Consider the following 21,075-nt stretch of genomic DNA (forward strand, 5'->3'; position numbering starts at 1 on the left):
CTAGCCATGGAAATCAGAGAAGAAAAAGAAATAAAAGGAATCCCAATTGGAAAAGAAGAACTAAAACTGTACTGTTTGCAGATGACATGATACTATACGTAGAGAATCCTAAAGTTGCCACCAGAAAACTACTAGAGCTAATCAATGAATTTGGTAAAGCTGCAGGATACAAAATTAATGCACAGAAATCTCTTACATTCATATACACTAATGATGAAAAATCTGAAAGAGAAATTAAAGAAACACTCCCATTTACCACTGCAACAAAAAGAATAAAATACCTAGGAATAAACCTACCTAGGAAGACAAAAGACCTGTATGCAGAAAATTATAAGACACTGATGAAAGAAATTAAAGGTGATACAAACAGATGGAGAGACACACCATGTTCTTGGATTGGAAGAATCAATATTGTGAAAATGACTATACTACCCAAAGCAATCTACAGATTCAGTGCAATCCCTATCAAATTACCAATGGCATTTTTTTACAGAACTATAACAAAAAATCTTAAAATTTGTATGGAGACACAAAAGACCCTGAATAGCCAAAGCAGTCTTGAGGGAAAATATGGAGCTGGAGTAATCAGACTCCCTGACTTCAGACTATACTACGAAGCTACAGTAATCAAGAAAATATGGTACTGGCACAAAAACAGAAATATAGATCAATGGAACAGGATAGAAAGCCCTGAGATAAACCCATGCACCTATGGTCAACTAATCTATGACAAAGGAGGCAAGGATATACAGTGGAGAAAAGACAGCCTCTTCAATAAGTGGTGTGGGGAAAAATGGACAGCCACATGTAAAAGAATGGAATTAGAACACTCCCTAATACCATACACAAAAATAAACTCAAAATGGATTAGAGACCTAAATGTAAGACTGAACACTATAAATCTCTTAGAGGAAAACATACGAAGAACACTCTTTGACATAAATCACAGCAAGATCTTTTTTGATCCATCTCCTAGAATAATGGAAATAAAAACAAAAATAAACAAATGGGACCTAATGAAACTTAAAGGCTTTTGCAATGCTTTTGCAAAAGCATAGAAAACTACAAACAATACAAAAAGACAACCTTCAAAATGGGAGAAAATATTTGCAAACAATCAACTGACAAAGGATTAATCTCCAAAATATATAAACAGCTCATGCAGCTCAATATTAAAAAAAACAAACAACCCAATCAAAAAACGGGCAGAAGACCTGAATAGACATATCTCCAAAGAAGACATACAGATGGCCAAGAAGTACATGAAAAGCTGCTCAACATCACTAATTATTAGAGAAATGCAAATCAAAACTACAATGAGGTATCACCTCACACCAGTTAGAATGGGCATCATCAGAAAATCTACAAATAATAAATGCTGGAGAGGGTGTGGAGAAAAGGGAACCCTCTTGCACTGTTGGTGGGAATTTAAATTGATACAGCCACTATGGAGAACAGTATGGAGGTTCCTTTAAAAATTAAAACTAGAACTACCATATGACCCAGCAATCCCACTACTGGGCATATACCCTGAGAAAACCATAATTCAAAAAGAGACATGCACCCCAATGTTCATTGCAGCACTATTTACAATAGCCAGGACATGGAAGCAACCTAAATGCCTATCGACAGATGAATGGATAAAGAAGATGTGGTACATACATACAATGGAATATTACTCAGCCATAAAAAGGAACAAAATTGGGTCATTTGTAGAGACGTGGATGGATCTAGAGACATACAGAGAGAAGTAAGTCAGAAAGAGAAAAACAGATATTGTATATTAACGCATATATGTGGAATGTAGAAAAATTGTTCAGATGAACTGGTTTGCAGGGCAGCAATAGGCACAGATGTAGAGAACAAACGTATGGACTCCAAGGGGGGAAAGTGGAGGGGTGGAGGTGTAATGAATTGGGAGATTGGGATTGACATATATACAGTAATATGTATAAAATGGATAACTAATAAGAACCTGCTGTATAAAAAAATAAATAAAATTAAAAATTAAAAAAAAACAATATTCCAAAGCAGCATACTGCAGGTGGCATGTCCTGAACTCTTTCACCCCCCCACCACTCTTCTCTTTGATTATAAATCCATACCTATCCTTGCTGTATTCAGAGTTGAGCCCCATCTCCCTCTCCTACTGTGATAGGCTTGACACCTATTACAATAGTCCTAAAGTTCCTTACTGTTTTAACAAGTGTCAGAATAATTTTTTAACATTAGCAATAATGAACATTAATTTCCATTTATTATCCCTGACTCATCAAATTTTTAAAATATCTCTCCTAGTTTTAATAAAACTAAAATATATATATATATATATATATATATATATATATATTTTTTTTTTTTTTTTTTTTTTTTCGGTACGCGGGCCTGTCACTGTTGTGGCCTCTTCCGTTGCGAAGCACAGGCTCCGGACGCGCAGGCTCAGCGGCCATGGCTCACGGGTCTAGCTGCTCCGCAGCATGTGGGATCTTCCCGGACCGGGGCACGAACCCGTGTCCCCTGCATCGGCAGGCAGACTCTCAATCACTGCGCCACCAGGGAAGCCCAACTAAAATATTTTTTAAAATATTTTTGCTTTGTTATGAATAACATGCATGCTGAAAGGCACTTTCCTTCCATATGTCCTTTATCCAAATGTTCAGCACTTTTCTGATTTTATTAGTAGAAGGTGACTCCCACTGATCCCAGATACACAGAGTAATTTGGATTGGAAACGCTTTAGTTAATTATCTTTTATTTGTAGAACTACATTCACAAACATCCTTATTAACAGATAAGTGGGGTATGTTTGTCTTTGTCTGTGGAAATGTCATACCAAAGCACATCTTACTTTCTCAGTGGTGATTCCATACCAATCTCATCTCTCTCTCACCAACTGAGGAGTGCTTAGCAGCGCCTGGCACATTAGGAGTTCAACAAACAAGGGCAATTACTATTATTAAGATATGAACTTTAATTTTTTCAGCTTCGTTATTTTTCCTGAGTCTTCACTGCAAAAACTTCTTATTCTGCCCTGCATTTGCTTTACCTTCCCTTACTCATTCTCAACTGACTTCCCTCCTTATCCCCAAGAGTGACTTGCAATCTGCAGTTAATGAAACAGAGATAATGATATTCTCTATATTAAGGCATCATGCAGAAGTAGTTCTAATACACTAGAATTTTATCGTGGGGCACTCCTCTATACTGTTTATCCAATGGGTGATGTAATGAGGTCTAAAAGACAAAAAAATATATAATATCAAGTGATCAAGAAATATTAGGTCCCTTCCTATACCTTCATTTTTACAGATGAGGACAATGAGGCCCATAAATATAAGTTGTCACAGCTAAGTTCCAAAAAAGGGGGAGAGAGGGGGAACTGGCTTTTATTTCTTGTCATAGTTCTCCTTTTCTGGGCTATTCATTTGGTTATATGTCTTAATCACCCATCTAACAAATCCACGAGGCTCACCAATGTAATTAGCACCTGTCAACCGCCCAGATACGGTAACACAGCAAACATTTTGGTGAAGCATAACAGTTTTGTTGCCTTCCCCTAGAATTTTATTGTATTTGGTGTGCCAAAAAATATTGTCCGTCATTTGTCTCACAGTCGCATACATGCTTGGAGATGACCATTGACTTTTAGGCCTTGTCGTTTTTCACGGCCTTGATAATCCTTTAACAGGTAAAAGAAGCACTCCGGAATGTAACTCATTGGAGTCTAGAATTATAATTTTAGTATATTCCTACCTAAACCCTACCCAATATTGGTACCAATTGGACGAGGATAAACATTCATCGCAATAAACATTCACTAGAATAAATATTCATCAAGAAACTAGGAGGCATTCAGGGATTATTATTTTGTGGCGTTTAGAAATCCATCCTGGACTACGGAAACCCGGTGGAAGACTACCTGGTTCACAAACAAGATTTCAAAGAGGAGGGGCTTGGAGGAGGCGGGTCCGGACAACCAAGCGCGAGAATACGCCCCAGCGCATGCGCACCCATTAGCGGGTAACTCCCATTTGCTAGGTAGGGGAGGAAAGTGAGAAGCAGTCTACAATTTTAAAATTTCTCTCCGCAACCGAAAATTAGATTGTGATCAGTTCCATGAATAATGTGAGAGCGTTATTCTCCGAGTTCAAGATTAAGGACACTTGGCATATACCGCTAAACCAAGAGGTGACTTCTCGTCTCGTACCCCGTCTCCTGGGACATTGATAGGCTAGTCCATTCCACAGACTTTCGAGTCCTTGCAGCGGGTCGGGGATCGAAGGATTGGGCCAATAGCGGCTGAAACGTCTTTGGAAGGAGGAAGGGGGTGAGGGGGCATCCCTCTGAGTTCCGCCTCTCCTTTTTCGAGGCGGTCGTGGGGAAGGGGGACGTACGAAATATTGCCCTCGAAAGCCAAGGATCACACCTCTCCGTGCAAACTGCCGGGAGGGCGGCGGGAAAAGGGCAAGACGGGAGTGGGGAAAGGGAAGGATCCAGGAAGCCGCGCGGGAGGGCGCGCGCGCGCGCCCCTTTTTCAGCAGTGTGGCGGGGTCGCACGCACGCCCGCCTCGGCGGCTGGGCGCGGTTTGCGACAGTGGGGGGAGTGGTGGAGGTGGCGGCGGCAGTGGCAACTTTGCGGCAAGCTCCGGACGGGCTTGCTTGACGGCGGTGTGGCGGAGGCCCCGCCCTAGGCGGCAGGAACCTGGAGGGAGGCGGAGGAATATGTCCGAGAGGGAAGTGTCTACAGCGCCGGCGGGAACAGACATGCCTGCGGCCAAGAAGCAGAAGCTGAGCAGCGACGAGAACAGCAACCCGGACCTCTCTGGAGACGAGAATGTGAGTGCAGCACTGAGCAGTCCGGACGGGACTTTGGAGTGAAAGTTTCAAATTCTTTTTAAACTGTAGGCGCGGGGGCGGGCAGGCGGCTGTGGGGGGAGGGAGAGGTGTCACCCTCTACTCAGGAAAACGCGGGCGTGGAGGAGAACATCGAACTTGTCTCTACGGGGATTTTGAGCTGCGGCCGAGAGCGAGCGGAAACTTGACGAAGGAGAGTGGTTTAAGAGAGAGCGTGGTGGTGGAGGTCAGAGGGTTCTGAGATCCTTTTGCGTGCATGCGGAGTGTCTGGGCCTTTAGGCAGATTTGGGGAGAGTGCGGATCTGAGATTCCAGTAGTTTAAAAGGCAAGTTAGAGGTTTTTCTAAGACAGTTGGAAGGAGGGGCCAGCGTGTGTTAATGGACTTTTAAAAAGGAATTTAGGGGCCGTGTCACTCGTAGACCCTTACCGACTGTCCAGGATGGGAAGAGTAGCTCTTAGACGTAAGAGATTTCGGTGACTCTTTTAAAGGGGCTTTTGTGTCCGCTTCTGTCTTGTCCGTGGAGAAGGGGCGTGCCTGACAGTCGGCTTCTCTTCAGGAGGAGGAAAATTGAGAGGGTCGTCTACTGACTTGGAGGGGGAAACGACCCTTGAGGAAGGAATGAGAAGGGACAGTTACTCTTTTGTAAGTTTTCACTAAGATAAAGGGGATGACCTGGAAGATTTTTGGCCGCTGTGGTCAGGGTAGATGTCTTTAGGTGTGGGCTCGTGGCTTCGCATGTGTAAGGTGTTTTGGAATCAGATTTTTTTTTTTTACTCTTAAATGGATCTTGGTAATACTCTAGTTCGTCCCAACAGTTGATCCCAGTGTTTTTAGGTGAGACGCCAGTAATGACCGAACTGACATTAATTTTCAGTCTCATGTTTTAAGTTTATATCCAATAAGGTCAGCAAAATGTCTTCACAGTTCATTCAACGAATTACTACTCTGAAATGTGAACCCTCCGAGGTAACAACATCTGATTATCTTTTTTAAACCTTTAAAGTGTTATAGGAAGGTGGTGTAAGTTCTTCTTTTTCTCAGTTTAGCTAGTTTTAAGAATAAATGTTGTACCTTACACACCCAGTTCCTAAGTTCTACATCACTGCATCACCGACTGAAGCATATATATGGCATGGTGTCAAGACCAGAATTTTAACTGAACAGATGGGAAAGAATTCTTTTTGCAGATAGAAGAAAGATATTTGGGAGATTGTCAGTTTGTGGGATTTGGACTTGAAATTTCTGGAAGGCTTAGGTGTTGAATGTTACTTTAAATCTGTTTTTTTCCTGTTTGTGCTTCCCAATCTTATTATATATCGGGATCTAACATTTTTGACCCTCTTCATTCCAGCCCTTGGTGTCTGTTTTATTTCCACCTCTTCTTAAATTTCTCTAGGCAGATTAGGTTAGTGACTAGGAGCACAAACTGCATCTCTTAGGTTAAAATCCCCACTCTACTGCTTACCGGTTGCTTGATCTTGAGCAAGGTGCTTGACCTAGTTGCACTAGATTCTTATCTTTAAAATGGGGATAATAACGGTATTTACCTCATGGGATGTTTGTGAGGATTAAATGAGATAATATAGGTAAAGTGCTGAAAAGAGTGCCTGCCCCTTAATGAGTAACATACAAGTGTTAATTACTATTACTTCTTTTGTAATCACATTGTCTAGACTTATGTTTCTGGCCCTTCCACATATTAATCAGGCAGAAATGTAATGAAAATGTCAATAACCTATTAGACTAAGGAAAATTTCAGGGAACCAAATAAATTGAAAGGTTATTTTCTTTTTACAGACCCTTAAGAGGAATGTACTCCTTGATGCATACTAAAGCTATTCAGAACTAGATGATTGGACTAAGCCGTTGTTTTGGTTCCTCCATTTGGCTGGGACTTTTAACCTTTTTTGTGCCTTGGACACCTTAATAAATCCTGTGAAACCTTCTCAGAATAATAGTTTCAAATGTATAAAATACAATATATAAGATTACAAACAAAATCAGTGATAAAATTATTAAAAAGTTACAGAATTTTTTAAAACAAATTTAAGATTTGTTTTAATAAAGTGCTTTAATATCAAGTGCTTCTTTATTAGCACATTAAGTAACTAGGTCTAGCAGTGACTCTGATAGTTATGATGGGCATAGACAATTTTTGAGATCTGCAACTACTATAATGTGATATAAAAATACCTGATTTCATTGGTGAGAAAGTCACAGCTACAGTAACATTAGCATGTATGCTGCCTGCATTATAATAGAAGGAAGTAATAGATTTCACTTAAAGATAGTGAAAATTAAAATGCAACTTTAAATTTATTTATGTATTTGTTTATTTTGCCGCTTAAGTTCACAGGTCCTCTGAATTTCATCCAGGGACCCAGATCTAGGACATAGGTTAAGGGAAGCGAGTAGAGAACTCTGTATAAAAATGAGTTCAGAAAAAGCTAACAAGGGCAGTGGTTTTACTCTTGAGGGAGCCAAATAATGACAGGAAGGCCAAAAGCAAGTGGAGGAAAGAATGTGGTGTTTTTGAGTTGGAGTGAAGGTAGTCTGAGCACTTGCTACGGTTAAAGTGAATCAAAGAATTGAAAGGACATTAAAATTTTTTTCAATTGAGGTATAATTGACTAATAACATTATATTATTTCAGATGCACAACATAATGATTCGATATTTGTATACATTGAAAAATGATCAGCACAGTAAATCTAGTTAACATCCGACCTATTTTAAGTTTGTTTTATATGTATCTGCCATTCTATTAACTTTTTCATATGACTGCAGAGTAGTTAGCTTATGGAAGAATACTAATTGTTGTCTGGTACTGAGATCAGAAGGCTGAATCTGGAGACATGTCTTTTGCTTAAGCAGCTTGTGGCAAGATTAAGGGCCAAATTACTATCCCTGTTTCCTTGTTGAGCAAATGCAGATGGTAGTGCCATATCTGTTGCATAGTACCATTCTGTATTTTGATGAGGGGCCAAGGTGGAAGTCAGCTTGTACACATATTAGATACTTAGGAAAGGTTTGAATTTAAAGATAAAATGAAAGCATTGTGACTTATTTCATTTCCATTTGTTTGATTTCCATTTGATCTTGATTTGCCTATTTGAGGAGATGGGTAAATTAAGTGGTTAAAAGTTTATACACATACCCACACACATACACATACATGTAATGTGCCCCGATTATTAACAGTGTTTTGTGTGGCTTCTTGATTAGCAGTTGGATTCTTAGAATGGAAAGAAAAATTTTCCAGACTGGGAAGAAGCTAGTGAATAAATGTCTAACCGTTTTATTGTTTCATTTCTCTAGTGTTGAAAGATAATTTTCAGAAAAAGAATAAATTTTCAGAAACATTTTATTTTACTCATATGAGGGAACTGGGCAAGTGTAAGTCAAACGGTACAAATGTATATGGATTAAAGGAATGTAGAGATGAAATTGCAAATGGAGACAAAAACTTTTCTTCAGCGTGAAAGGGAAGACATTTGAACCTCTACCTTTGGATTATGCACAGTGTGAGAAATGTAAGATTGTTCAAAGGCAGTGAAGGGGGTTAGAATAATCTGATAACACGGAAGAGCGTGCAGTAGTTACATAGTTTTCCAGTGAAACACAAAATTGTTTTCTACACTAGGTTTTATCTGTGTAAATACAACTGAAAGGTAGGGAGAAATAGAGATTAACAGTGATTTCAGGACTTCCCCGGTGGTCCAGTGAGTAAGAATCTGCACTTCCAATGCAGGGGTCCGGGTTTAGTTTCTGGTCAAGGAACTAGATCCCACATGCATGCCGCAACTAAGACCCCGGGCAGCCTAAATAAATGAAAATTAAAACAACAACAACAAAAAAAACCCCAGTGATTTCAACCTAGGAACTGAACTCTAAAGTTTTACATTTCTATATCTATAAAAGCTGATTGTATTTACGTGAAATTACAGTCTAGATATTGAGCATTACTATGTGCCATCTATCCACTTCATTCTCTTTTTTCACCCTAGATAACCAGTATATTTTAGAATGATTTGTGTATTTTTTTTAAAAAGCGTTCCATTTTGGTAGGAACCATTCGTTTTGAAAAACCACCCCTAAGAACTACTGTATAATACCATATAGTTTTTAAGGAATTAATATGAATTTTTAATATACTTTTTGATACTCCAGTTAATTTTTAATGATCTGTAATATCATAAAACCAACTTTAGGAAGCAATAATTTAAAAATAACCTCTAAGACAATGGTTCCTAATATGTGTTCTCATAGGTGTTAATAGGCACTCCATGAAAAAAAAGCTTCCTCTGGAATGAATTTAGTAACTGCTGCCCTAAGGTGATATAGGTTTAAATAAATCTCTTTATTCCAAGGAATACTTTGGAATGTGTAATCAAAGGAGGTAGTGAAATCCTGTTCTCAGAGTAGAGAACCATTAATATAGCTTGCGGACTGGAGACAGGGTATAAATTAGGTGAATTTTCAAGGTTTCCTGCAGTCATTTCTACATTTGGAAGAATTTTACTTTACAGTGAGTTTCTGGAGCTCTATTATATGAGTATTCTAGAGCTATGAGTCAGATTTCACTTGTATATAGCACATAACATGTAGAACCTAAAAATATTCTAAATGGTTTAAGTGTTATAAATAAGCAGAGTTTGAATGATAATCAGGATTTTCATCTAAAGTAGGAAGCACTAACACTGTAGCCTCAAACGGCTACCCACTCCCATGCTCCAAACTGAGCAGCAGTCAAATAAATTATGAAGACATGTAGGTCAGTCAGATTTAAGAGTCATAGCTTTTGGTTTTGAATACCAGCAGCACTAACCAGCAAGACACCATTTAGGCTCTCTAAGCAACATTTCCTTATCTAACAATACCTTGTATGAAGGGCAGTAAAGATGAAGTGAGGCAATGTAATAAAGTGGCTGGCACAGACCAGTGCCTTGTTATTTAAAGGCAGTATTATTCTTACCATTAGCATCATCATGGTTAGCTTTTTTGTTTATATTTTTGCTGAAATACCAAATATCCACAAATCCTAATGTGTTTGCATTTTATTTTTATTTGGAGACAAGAATAAATTTCTTCATTTCTTGCAGGATTTCTTAATTAATTCTTTTAGGCCAGTCAGTAGCTACCCAGTATGAACTCATTTCCTAAGTACAGTATTGCTGTTTCATATAATTTTTTCTGATTTGCTGCTCATAGGATGATGCTGTCAGTATAGAAAGTGGTACAAACACTGAACGCCCTGATACACCTACAAATACGCCAAACGCGCCTGGAAGGAAAAGTTGGGGGAAGGGAAAATGGAAGTCAAAGAAATGCAAATATTCTTTCAAATGTGTAAATAGTCTCAAGGTATGTACAGAAAGACACAGTCTATGTGCTGAATGATGGGCTCCAGAGTTATTTCTCAGTGGTAAACATTTTATGCTCAGGATACTCTGTCAAGTTAAAAATATTATAAAATTATAATAATCTGAAGTTTTGTTTGTAGGGCAGACTGCATAGTTATTATAATCCATTCCACATTTGTTTAGCTTTTTTTTGTTTGTTTTACATTAAATGGGTAGTACCTAGTATTGCATCTGGTTTTTCTTTACTGTTTTTATTGATTTTGAGAAATGTTACTCTTCATATTTTGGTAAAACTTAAAAGCATAAGCCACTTCCTGGTACCTGTTACTGAAAAAAACTGAATGTGACTCATTAACTTTGAGTTAGCATAAATTGAAACAGATGTCTTTGTGCATTCTTTAAAAATTTAACTCTTTTATTTGTAATTGTTTTCAAAGAAAAAGGTAGAAATTAAAAAATTTTTTGAATATTTAATATTTGGAAAAAATAATAGGTTGGAGTTATTTAGATTACTGCCTTCCTCAATAGTCTTTTTATTTTTAAAAAGGATTACTGATATTTACTTTAAATGTTTTACATATATTCATTTCCTGTTTTTTAAATTTGGGGGTGTTTTTCCTGTGCTGAGCAAAAATATACATTATATTATCTTATACATACGTTAGATAGATTCTTTTTAAAATCTCTAAATATACTTTAAAGTCTTCAGAAAGCGTAAGAAGCTATGGCTTTATAGAAATTATTTTCCTGTCTGTGTAGCAAAATTGATTGCTCAGTGTTTAAAATTATATTGTCTTAAAAGGAGGGAACTTAATCTCAGTGGTTGTTGGGTTTTTTTTTCCTTCTAAAGCTAAGTGTCCATTGTAGTTTCATGTTAATATTTAGGTATATTAACCTATTTTTACGTAGTATATCTGGAAGGTGGTTTTAACTGCCATTTGGATATTTTGATTAAATATTTCCAAAGCCTAAAGCTATGGCTTTTTAAAGGATAAGAAATAAATGTTGTTATACTTTAAAAGTGAAAAAAGTGCCTTAAAGTGAATATGAAAGTTACTATTAACACCAGGAGATTGCCAGTATAATTAAGGCTGAAAAATAACTTCGTGAACAAAACTGAATACTTGTAGCACAGGGAACTCTGCTCAGTATTCTGTGGTGGCCTAAATGGGAAAAGAATTTGAAAAAGCTGTATATGTATGGCTGAATCACTTTGCTGTGCACCTGAAACTAATACAACATTGTTAATCAACTCTACTCCAATGTAAAATAAAAATTTTTAAAAACCTGAATACTTGTTTTTTGTACATCTCCTTATAGCCTCCTGGTAACTGTGAAGTTACAGCCCACTGCCTCCCCTGGCCCCCACTGTTCAAGTATTCTTGTTCATTATAAAACTTCTTGGGTGGTTTTTCTTTTAGGACCCAAATTCAAGGTTATTTAAAGTTGTTTCTATAGAACTGTAGAAAGCAGTGATTTGAATGGAGTCTGATATGCTTCACTGTACAAGGGAAATTAAACCTAATAAAGTTTAATGAGTACTGGAGAAACTATATTAACTGTTAGGTTATTTGTTATTTCAGAAAAATAAATTGTGTCCTTATGTCCTAAGGGATTAAATGCCTTTACCACAAGTATCCATTTTATTTTGATTCAGAAGCGTGCAGTTGGGTTTAACAATATAGAAGGCAACTATCAAAGTATTTTCATTGATGAGTACTTGTTACCTAACCTTTGATCTAAATCTTTAATTGTTATAAAGCTTTATCATGAACCAGTATTTTAAAATGTGAAAACTGGACTAACAGATACCTTTTAAGTGTCAAAAGTCAGTTTATGTATGATATATAAAACTGCAGCTTGCATTTTGGAAAAAAGTTATAATGGGAATGGTCAGTTTAGTACCATTTTTTGGTTTCTAAAATATATTAATTTTTCTTGTTTCTTGGTTATTTTATAGGAAGATCATAATCAGCCATTGTTTGGAGTTCAGTTTAACTGGCACAGTAAAGAAGGAGATCCATTAGTGTTTGCAACTGTAGGAAGCAACAGAGTGAGTGTTAAGGGGACTGTTTGGCATTTGGCTTATCAGAGTCTGGTGTTAATATAACATTGAAGTGTAATGATTTTGAAGTAAACTTTGTATAGCTGGTTTGACAATATTGTTCCTTTATGTAAAAGTGAAGCATTCTAGAAACTGACAAAATTAAAAGTAATATTCATGAATGAAAATATATCTTTATTTCATATATACTCCCAATTGTTCATGAAACAGGTTTATTTACATTTTGTACTCATAAATATTTTGTTTTGAGTGGCTGAAAAAATTGACCTTGCTTGTTAGAAGTGACTAATAGTTGTTTGTCAATTTAGGGTAAAAAGTCTGTGATTTCTTAAAAATAATAAACATAATTAGTTGCTCTCTGTAAATGGAAGGCGTAAATCCAGTGGATTTATGTAATAGTTACTGAAAATATTTTAAGTATATGCAATAAACATTTGTTTTGAATTGTTTTTAGGAAGCCAGAGTATCTTGAACTAAGAGAATGCATGGAAAAAAACATGCTGGGCATGTTTTGATGTCAATGATTAAACTTTTTAGTTAAACCTGGGGCTGAAAAAGTGGGTTGCAAAGACTTGTTTACTTCCATTCACTTCTAAATGAATGGGAAAAATAAAGATTTCCCTAGTGCTTACCAGGGAGAATCAGGAGTTTTCTGTTAAGCTGAAATCACTTCGGAAAAGTTGTTCTCCTGATAAGTCTTTACTGTATTAGCTGACATTCTGCTTATTCATTAGTACTGTACTAAGAGTTATGAGAAGTAACAGAGAAATAGATTGGCGTATTTGGAAAAAGAAAGATGGAGGAAATTGACTAATTGATATGGATTGACAATAAACAAAGTCACTTTCTTTACCTTTAGCACAAGAGGGGAGGGGAAGGAGGTGAATCTGAGAGGTGTTCCATAAATTATTATTTTAATCGAGTGAAATTAAATTTTATGCTTCTTTAGTAATTGTGCTAAGCTTTTTAGAGAAATAAAAGACCATGATTTTTAATGCACGCCATTTCCTATATTTGTTTGCTGTTTTAGTGTTAGTATTCTGTTCTCAATCAAAACTAACTTGGGGAGTTGTCAGCTGAGTATTTTTCAAATGTCAGCATATTTCCAAGCTTTTTTCCTTTTTTATTCTGAAAGTTTGAGACTCATACAAACACACATGCATCTATTCTGGGCTAGAACTTTGCCATTCCTGTTTTCTAAAAAGTAAAATTTGGCTTTAAGTAATTTCCTGGAAGTCTTTAAGGAAGTTTTAATTACATTTAAGGCTCTGTTGCTTTTACTGGTCATTGAAGTTCTGAAAATTTGAAACTCTATACTCAAGTTGATAACCTGGGATAACAGCTTTTTTTGGTGTTTAGCCAAATGTAGGTTGTGATATGTAGCTTGAAAACAACAATTCAGAGGGAAATTGATGTAGTTTGAAGAAGAGATTAAGGTTATTTTTCCGAAAATTGGGAACATAATCCATTAATTCATTTGAATCCACTTTTCAGACATCACTATAAGCCTGATTATACTTCACTAACTTCACCATCATATTAGTATAATTAGAATTAGTATAATTTGTGCTCCAGTATGCTCATTGTAATGTTCCAGGCTTTCTAACAAAAAGAATCCCTGTTCTCATTTAAAATGACATTGAATTATACGTTACTGAATTATAAAAAGGTCTGCTGTTTGGACTTCTTTTTAAAAAAAAGAAACAAAAACAAAACAAAATAATCTCTTAAGACAACCTAGTTAGCATCCATATAAGGAATTTTTTTTAGAATATTTATGTAGCAATTATCTTGTTAATAGGTGATGATAGATGATTTAAAGGATCTTTATAGAGTTCTTATAGACTTATATTAAGATTAATAACAGGTTATTGCTAACATGACTAAGCTGTAAGAAGAATGGAAAGAAATTTATAAAAAATTTAGTATTATAGAGTAAGCCCTCTGTATCTGTGGGTTCCACATCCACAGATTCAACCAAGTGTGGATCAAAAATATTCAGAAAAGAAAATTCCAGAAAGTTCCAAAAAGCAGAACTTGAATTTGCTTTGTGCTGGCAACTATTTATATAGCATTTACATTGTATTAGATGTCATAGTGGTCTAGAGATGACTTAAAGTATATGGGAGGATGTGTGAGGTTATATGCATACACTATGCCATTTTATATAAGGAACTTGAGCATCCTCAGATTTTGGTATCTGTGGGGAGTTCTGGAAGCAATCCCCGGCAGATACCAAGGGACAACTGTACATAATTGAATAAAGTGTATATATTATTAATTTTAGAATGTGTGATGAAAAGGCCACTGTACATCAGAAAGTTAATATTTGATGAGCAATGTCCATGAGAAAATTATTAGGCAAATTTTAGGTTTTCTTTTTTTTTTTTAATTTAATTAATTTATTTATTTTGGGCTGCGTTGGGTCTTTGTTGCTGCACGTGCGCTTTCTCTAGCTGTGGCGAGCAGGGGCTATTCTTTGTTGCAGTGCGCGGGCTTCTTATTGCAGTGGCTTCTCTTGTTGCAGAGCACCAGCTCTAGGCACACGGGCTTCAGTACTTGTGGCTCGCGGGCTCTAGAGCGCAGGCTCAGTAGTTGTAGCGCACGGGCTTTGTTGCTCCCTGGTATGTGGGATCTTCCTGGACCAGGGCTCGAACCTGTGTCCCCTGCATTGGCAGGTGGATTCTTAACCACTGTGCCACCAGGGAAGTCCTAGATTTTCTTATATGTAATTAATAATGCTCTAAAACTATCCAAAGACTTTAAAGCTTTAAAAGAGGATAAACCACGGGAATTCCCTGATGGTCCAGTGGTTGGGACTCCCTGCCGTAGGCCTGGATTCATTCCCTGGTCAGGGAACTTGGATCCTGCAAGCCTTGTGGTGCAGCCAAAAAAAAAAAAAAAAAAAAAGATAAACTACAGTTTTAGGGAGTAGTTATACTTTACTGTGAGGTATTCAACTTTATTTACTTGGAAAAGTTGGTGCAATTAGATGGATGAGATAAAAGTTGAAAACATTGGAAACAGAAACCATTATTATTACTGTAGTATTTAATATATTCTGAAAATTATGTAATGCATTAGGCTTTATAATAGCTTCCTTAAGTTTAAAGGAGCCATTTTAAAGCAGTAGTTTCTGTAGCATCTTTGAGATACATTTGTGACTAAAATATGTTCAAAAGCTGAAGAGTGTGTTTCTACATTTGAGATAAAATTTAATGTATTTTTGTTTTCATTAGGTTACCTTATATGAATGTCACTCACAAGGAGAAATCCGGTTGTTGCAATCTTATGTGGATGCTGATGTATCCTTTCCTGGGTTTTCCATATTGTTGGCTAAAGAAATTGACTCTCAATAAGTACCCCAAAACTTTTGTAAATTAGTTAGTTCTCTAAAGTTATATTGTCCTTTCTTAACTTTAACCAATGCTATCCTTCACTGTCACCCAAAAGATTCCTAGTATCTAGTTTTCCTGATTCCTAGAAAGCCATTGTAGGGTGGATATGAAAGAGGACAGTGTGGGTATCTGGAGATGAGCATTGGAAATCCTGTAATAGAAAATGATAGCAGAAACTTCCTGTTTCTTTGACCTTGCTTGGAATTTTATCATTTCAAGGCAGTTATATTGGTGAACTTGGATTAATCAGAAGCTGTGCCTGGCAGTCATACCAAGTATTTGGTCATCAAAGCCTACAGGGAAAAAATAAACATGTGCAGTTTGTTTAGGAAATACATGGGTTTATAAAGAAAACGCTTTAAAAAGCCAAAGGGTACAACAGTCAAAGCTTGGTGATAAGATTTCTTCCAGATCCATTTGAAAAAGCTAGCAAATAAGAAAATGCAGGAACATTTAGTCTTCCCTTAGGTGATAAGAAAAGAAGTGACCTGTAGCCATACTGGGAAGGTATCACACAGGAAAAGGTGGAAAACTGAATATTAATCTTTATCTAGAGCCACATAGAGTTACTGAGATAGAGCCAGGATCAGCAAATTACAGCCTATAGAGCTGGCCACCTGTTTTTTGTTTTGTTTGTTTTGTTTTGTTTTGTTTGTGGTACGCGGGCCTCTCACTGTTGTGGCCTCTCCCATTGTGGAGCACAGGCTCTGGATGCACAGGCTCAGCGGCCACGGCTCACGGGCCCAGCCGCTCCACGGCATGTGGGATCTTCCTGGACCAGGGCACGAACCCCTGTCCCCTGCATTGGCAGGCAGACTCTCAACCACTGCGCCACCAGGGAAGCCCCTGGCCACCTGTTTTTGTAAATAAATTTTTATTTGGGACACAGCCATGCCCATTCATTTACACATTGGCTATGGCTGCTTTCAAAAGACAGAGGTAAATAGTTATGCAAACAGCAAAATAGTAATCAAAACTGAGTGGAAGGGGCTTCCCTGGTGGCGCAGTGGTTGAAAGCCCGCCTGCCGATGCAAGGGACACGGGTTCGTGCCCTGGTCTGGGAAGATCCCACATGCCGCGGGGCACCTGGGCCCGTGAACCATGAGCGCTGAGCCTGCACGTCCGGATCCTGTGCTCCGCAACGGGAGAGGCCACAACAGTGAGAGGCCTGCGTACCACCAAAAAAAAAAAAAAACTGAGTGGAAGGACTGGATTTGTTTGATCATTTGGTATAGATTTTAGACCTAAAATCTCCATTGGTTAAACCTGGTAGTGTAAAGAAAAATAGGAACTTCTTTGTCAAAAACTTCAGCAGTTCTTTGGAGGTTTTTGTGTATAGTATTGTGATCATTGATGTGTTTACCTTTCAAAAGCAAATTATATTTCTTAACTGGCATTTCTTAGGCTGATGAGAACTTTTACACTTGTGCATGGACATATGATAGCAATACAAGCCATCCTCTGTTGGCTGTAGCTGGATCTAGAGGCATAATTAGGATAATTAATCCCATAACAATGCAGTGCATAAAGGTGGGTTTTCTTGTTAAATTATAGATCTTTTTTTTTTTTGAATGCACACCTGCAAAAGCTTGTCATGTTGAATTTAAAACAGTCAGTGTCTGTGCAATTTCTAATTTGGTTTGTACTTTGCCTATTGCTTCATTTAGACAAGTCTTTTGAGACCTTTGTCACATTTGGGTAATGCAAATTAAGGAATAAGTGGGAAAATTTTTTCATTTGCACTATTTTCTTTTAAAATAATTTCTGTCCTTTTGTCTTGCTTTAGTCTGAGAGGCTTTAAATGAACAATAAGAAAAGAGTTGGCTCATTTTCCAAAATCCCCTAAATAGGGCGTATAGAGTCAAGAGCACCTTGTAAAGAACTGAAAACTGAAGCCATGGAAGTTGATACTAAAAGAAATTTCACAAATCACGTTAACCTTGGGGGTACATTAGAATCACCTGAAAATCTTTTAAATCCTTGCTGTGGCTCAGAATATCTGCAAATGGGACTTGAACATCTTTTATTTTTCCTGCAAGTTGGGTGCTTTTAATATGCAGCCAAGGTTGAGAACCACTATTTCAAGTGAAACTATTTTTCCACTCTTCTAAGATTAATGAAAAAGAATTTATTGATTTTTATATGAAAGTTGAAGAAATGTTTTAAATTTATTATAGCACTATGTTGGCCATGGAAATGCTATCAATGAGCTGAAATTCCATCCAAGAGATCCAAATCTTCTCCTGTCAGTAAGTAAAGGTAAGAGAAGCAAATGTTTCTTTAGTTCTATTATTTGGGAGTGAGTTTTTTATTTTAGGGACAAACTGTTCTAAGGCAAAAAGCCAAATTTAAAAAGAAGTAAGTTTTAGAAAAATCTTAGCCTACATTAGCATCTCCAAACCAAGAATTGGAGGATGGGACCTTGAAATACACTGTTAACATATGATGTAAATAAAATAATTGGTACTGAGGATTAAGTGTGTATTACCCTTATTTACCATATTGCATTATGATAGTTTTAGAACTTTATCTGCAATTGAATTATCATATTAAGCTTCATTAATTTTAAGTGACCAAAGTTATGACATTTTTAATAGTTTGAAGGTAGTTTTGCAAATCATCTTACCATTCTTTCCAATCATGTAGTAAGAAATAATGCATCTGAAGATCGATATTGCTTTTTTTTGACTCTCTCTATATAAAACGTTTGTTTTATAAAGGATTCCCTGTAGAATTCCTTAAAATGCTAAGTTATCCAGCGTAAGCTCTTTGTAATTTTTCCCTTATTTGTAAAGAGAAAGCATTGCTTTGCTCTGTATGGCTGTGTCGGCATTATAAGTTTATTCTGGGTTCAGACAGTCTTCTTAATCATTCTTAATCATTTCTGAGCTCTCTAAAATGATTTGGGCTGTTCTTATCTCTACATTCTGTTTTCGATTGCCCTTTCTCGTTTCATTTCTACATTATTATTCTAGTCAAGTTTATTCTTTTAACAGTTTGTCACACTGATAACCTAACCCCCACAATCTGCTCATATTAAAAGATGTCCTCAAATTAAAACTCTTACATGCAACATGTTTCAGTGTGATTTTTCTTTAACTATCAAGGCTTGTTTGGAAATAGACACCTAAGAAGAGAGCTAATAACTTTTTCTCTTCTCTTAATAACATTAGCTGGGCTCAGGTATTCCTTTACAAGTAACATAGGCCATAACGCGTTACTTGTTCTTAATGTTACAACTTTTTAACCCTGTCCTTCCCCCACTGTGTCAGTAAGAGCATTTTTCAAACAGTTTCTCAAAATGAATAGGAATTTTTCTGTAAGTAATGATCAAGGAAGGAGAAGACAACCTATAGAAAAGGAAAAAATATTTGCAAATTATGTATCTAATAAGGGACTTGTATCAAGAGGTCATACAGCTCAGTAATAAAAAGACAAGCAAATTAAAAACAGCCAAAGGTTTTGAATAGACATCTTTCCAAAGAATTTGCACAAGTGTCCAATAAGCACATAGAAAGGCACTTGGCATTATTAATCATTAGGGAAATGCAAATCAAAAACACAGTGATACAGGCGAATTCTGTCAAACATTTAGAGAAGAGCTAACACCTATCCTTCTCAAACTCTTGCAAAATATAACAGAGGGAGGAACACTCCCAAACTCATTCTACAAGGCCACCATCATGCTGATACCAAAACCAAAGATGTCACAACAAAAGAAAACTACAGGCCAATATCTCGGATGAACAAAGATGCAAAAATCCTCAACAAAATACAAGCAAACAGAATCCAACAGCACATTAAAAGGATCATACATCATGATCAAGTGGGGTTTATCCCAGGAATGCAAGAATTCTTCAATATACACAAATCAATCAATGTGATACACCATATTAACAAATTGAAGGAGAGAAACCATATGATAATCTCAATAGATGCAGAAAAAGCTTTTGGGTTTGACAAAATTCAACACCCATTTATGATAAAAACTCCAGAAAGTAGGCAGAGAGGGAACCTACCTCAACATAATAAAGGCTATATATGACAAACCCACATCCAACATCATTCTCAATGGTGAAAAACTGAAACCATTTCCTCTCAGATCAAGAACAAGATAAGGTTGCCCACTCTCACCACTATTATTCAACATAGTTTTTGGAAGTTTTAGCCACAGCAATCAGAGAAGAAAAAGAAATAAAAGGAATACAAATCAGAAAAGAAGAAGTAAAACTGTCACTGTTTGCAGATGACATGATACTGTACATAGAGAATCCTAAAGATGCTACCAGAAAACTACTAGAGCTAATCAATGAATTTGGTAGAATAGCAGGATACAGAATTAATGCACAGAAATCTCTTGCATTCCTCTACACTAATGATGAAAAATATGAAAGACAAATTAAGGAAACACTCCCATTTACCATTGCAACAAAAAGAATAAAATACCTAGGAATAAACCTACCTAAGGAGACAAAAGAACTGTATGCATAAAACTGTAAGACACTGATGAAAGAAATTAAAGATGATACAAACAGGTGGCGAGATATCCTATGTTCTTGGATTGGAAGAATCAACATTGTGAAAATGACTATACTACCCAAAGCAATCTACAGATTCAGTGCAATCTCTATCAAACTACCAATGGCATTTTTCACAGAACTAGAACAAAAAATTTCTCAACTTGTATGGAAACAAAAAAGACCCCGAATAGCCAAAGCAATCTTGAGAAAGCAAAATGGAGCTGGAGGAATCAGGCTCCCTGACTTCAGATTATACTACAAAGCTACAGTAATCAAGACAGTATTGTACTGGCACAAAAACAGAAATATAGATCAATGGAACAGGATAGAAAGCGCAGAGATAAACCCACGCACATATGGTTACTTTATCTTTGATAAAGGAGGCAAGAATATACAATGGGGAAAAGACAGCCTCTTCAATAAGTGGTGCTGGGAAAACTGGGCAGCTACTGGGCTGTAAAAGAATGAAATTAGAACACTGCATAACACCATACACAAAAGTAAACCCAAAATGGATTAATGACCTAAATGTAAGGCCAGACACTATAAAACTCTTAGAGGAAAACATAGGCAGAACACTGTGACGTAAATCACAGCAAGATCCTTTTTGACCCACCTCCTAGCGAAATGGAAATAAAAACAAAAATAAACAAATGGGACCTAATGAAACAAGCTTTTGCACAGCAAAGGAAGCCATAAACAAGACGAAAAGACAACCCTTAGAATGGGAGAAAATATTTGCAAACGAAGTAACTGACAAAGGATTAATCTCCAAAATATCCAAGCAGCTCATGCAGCTCAATGTCAAAAAAAAAAAACAACCCAATCCAAAAGTGGGCAGAAGACCTAAATAGACATTTCTCCAAAGAAGATA

At 36.7% G+C, this 21,075-nt stretch overlaps 1 protein-coding gene across 4 annotated transcripts in view; it reads left to right on the plus strand.

The window, feature by feature from the left end:
• The first annotated feature begins 4,093 nt into the window (after positions 1-4,093).
• EED (embryonic ectoderm development) overlaps positions 4,094-21,075 on the plus strand; it is a 34,486-nt gene continuing 17,504 nt past the window's right edge. Inside the window, exons 1-6 of one of the 4 annotated variants that reach the window (XM_081239248.1) lie at positions 4,107-4,836; positions 10,067-10,219; positions 12,179-12,271; positions 15,523-15,588; positions 17,086-17,211; positions 17,859-17,940. In XM_081239248.1, the coding sequence (XP_081095374.1) occupies positions 4,723-4,836; positions 10,067-10,219; positions 12,179-12,271; positions 15,523-15,588; positions 17,086-17,211; positions 17,859-17,940 (634 nt within the window). In that variant the 5' untranslated portion in view covers positions 4,107-4,722. Of the gene's footprint in view, positions 4,837-10,066; positions 10,220-12,178; positions 12,272-15,522; positions 15,589-17,085; positions 17,212-17,858; positions 17,941-21,075 lie in introns of all 4 variants that reach the window. The other 3 variants (XM_081239249.1, XM_081239251.1, XM_081239250.1) reach the window with 3 other exon arrangements.

The sequence above is a fragment of the Mesoplodon bidens genome (genome assembly GCF_964165515.1).
Source record: "Mesoplodon bidens genome assembly, chromosome: 7".
Classification (NCBI taxonomy): Eukaryota; Metazoa; Chordata; class Mammalia; order Artiodactyla; family Ziphiidae; genus Mesoplodon; species Mesoplodon bidens.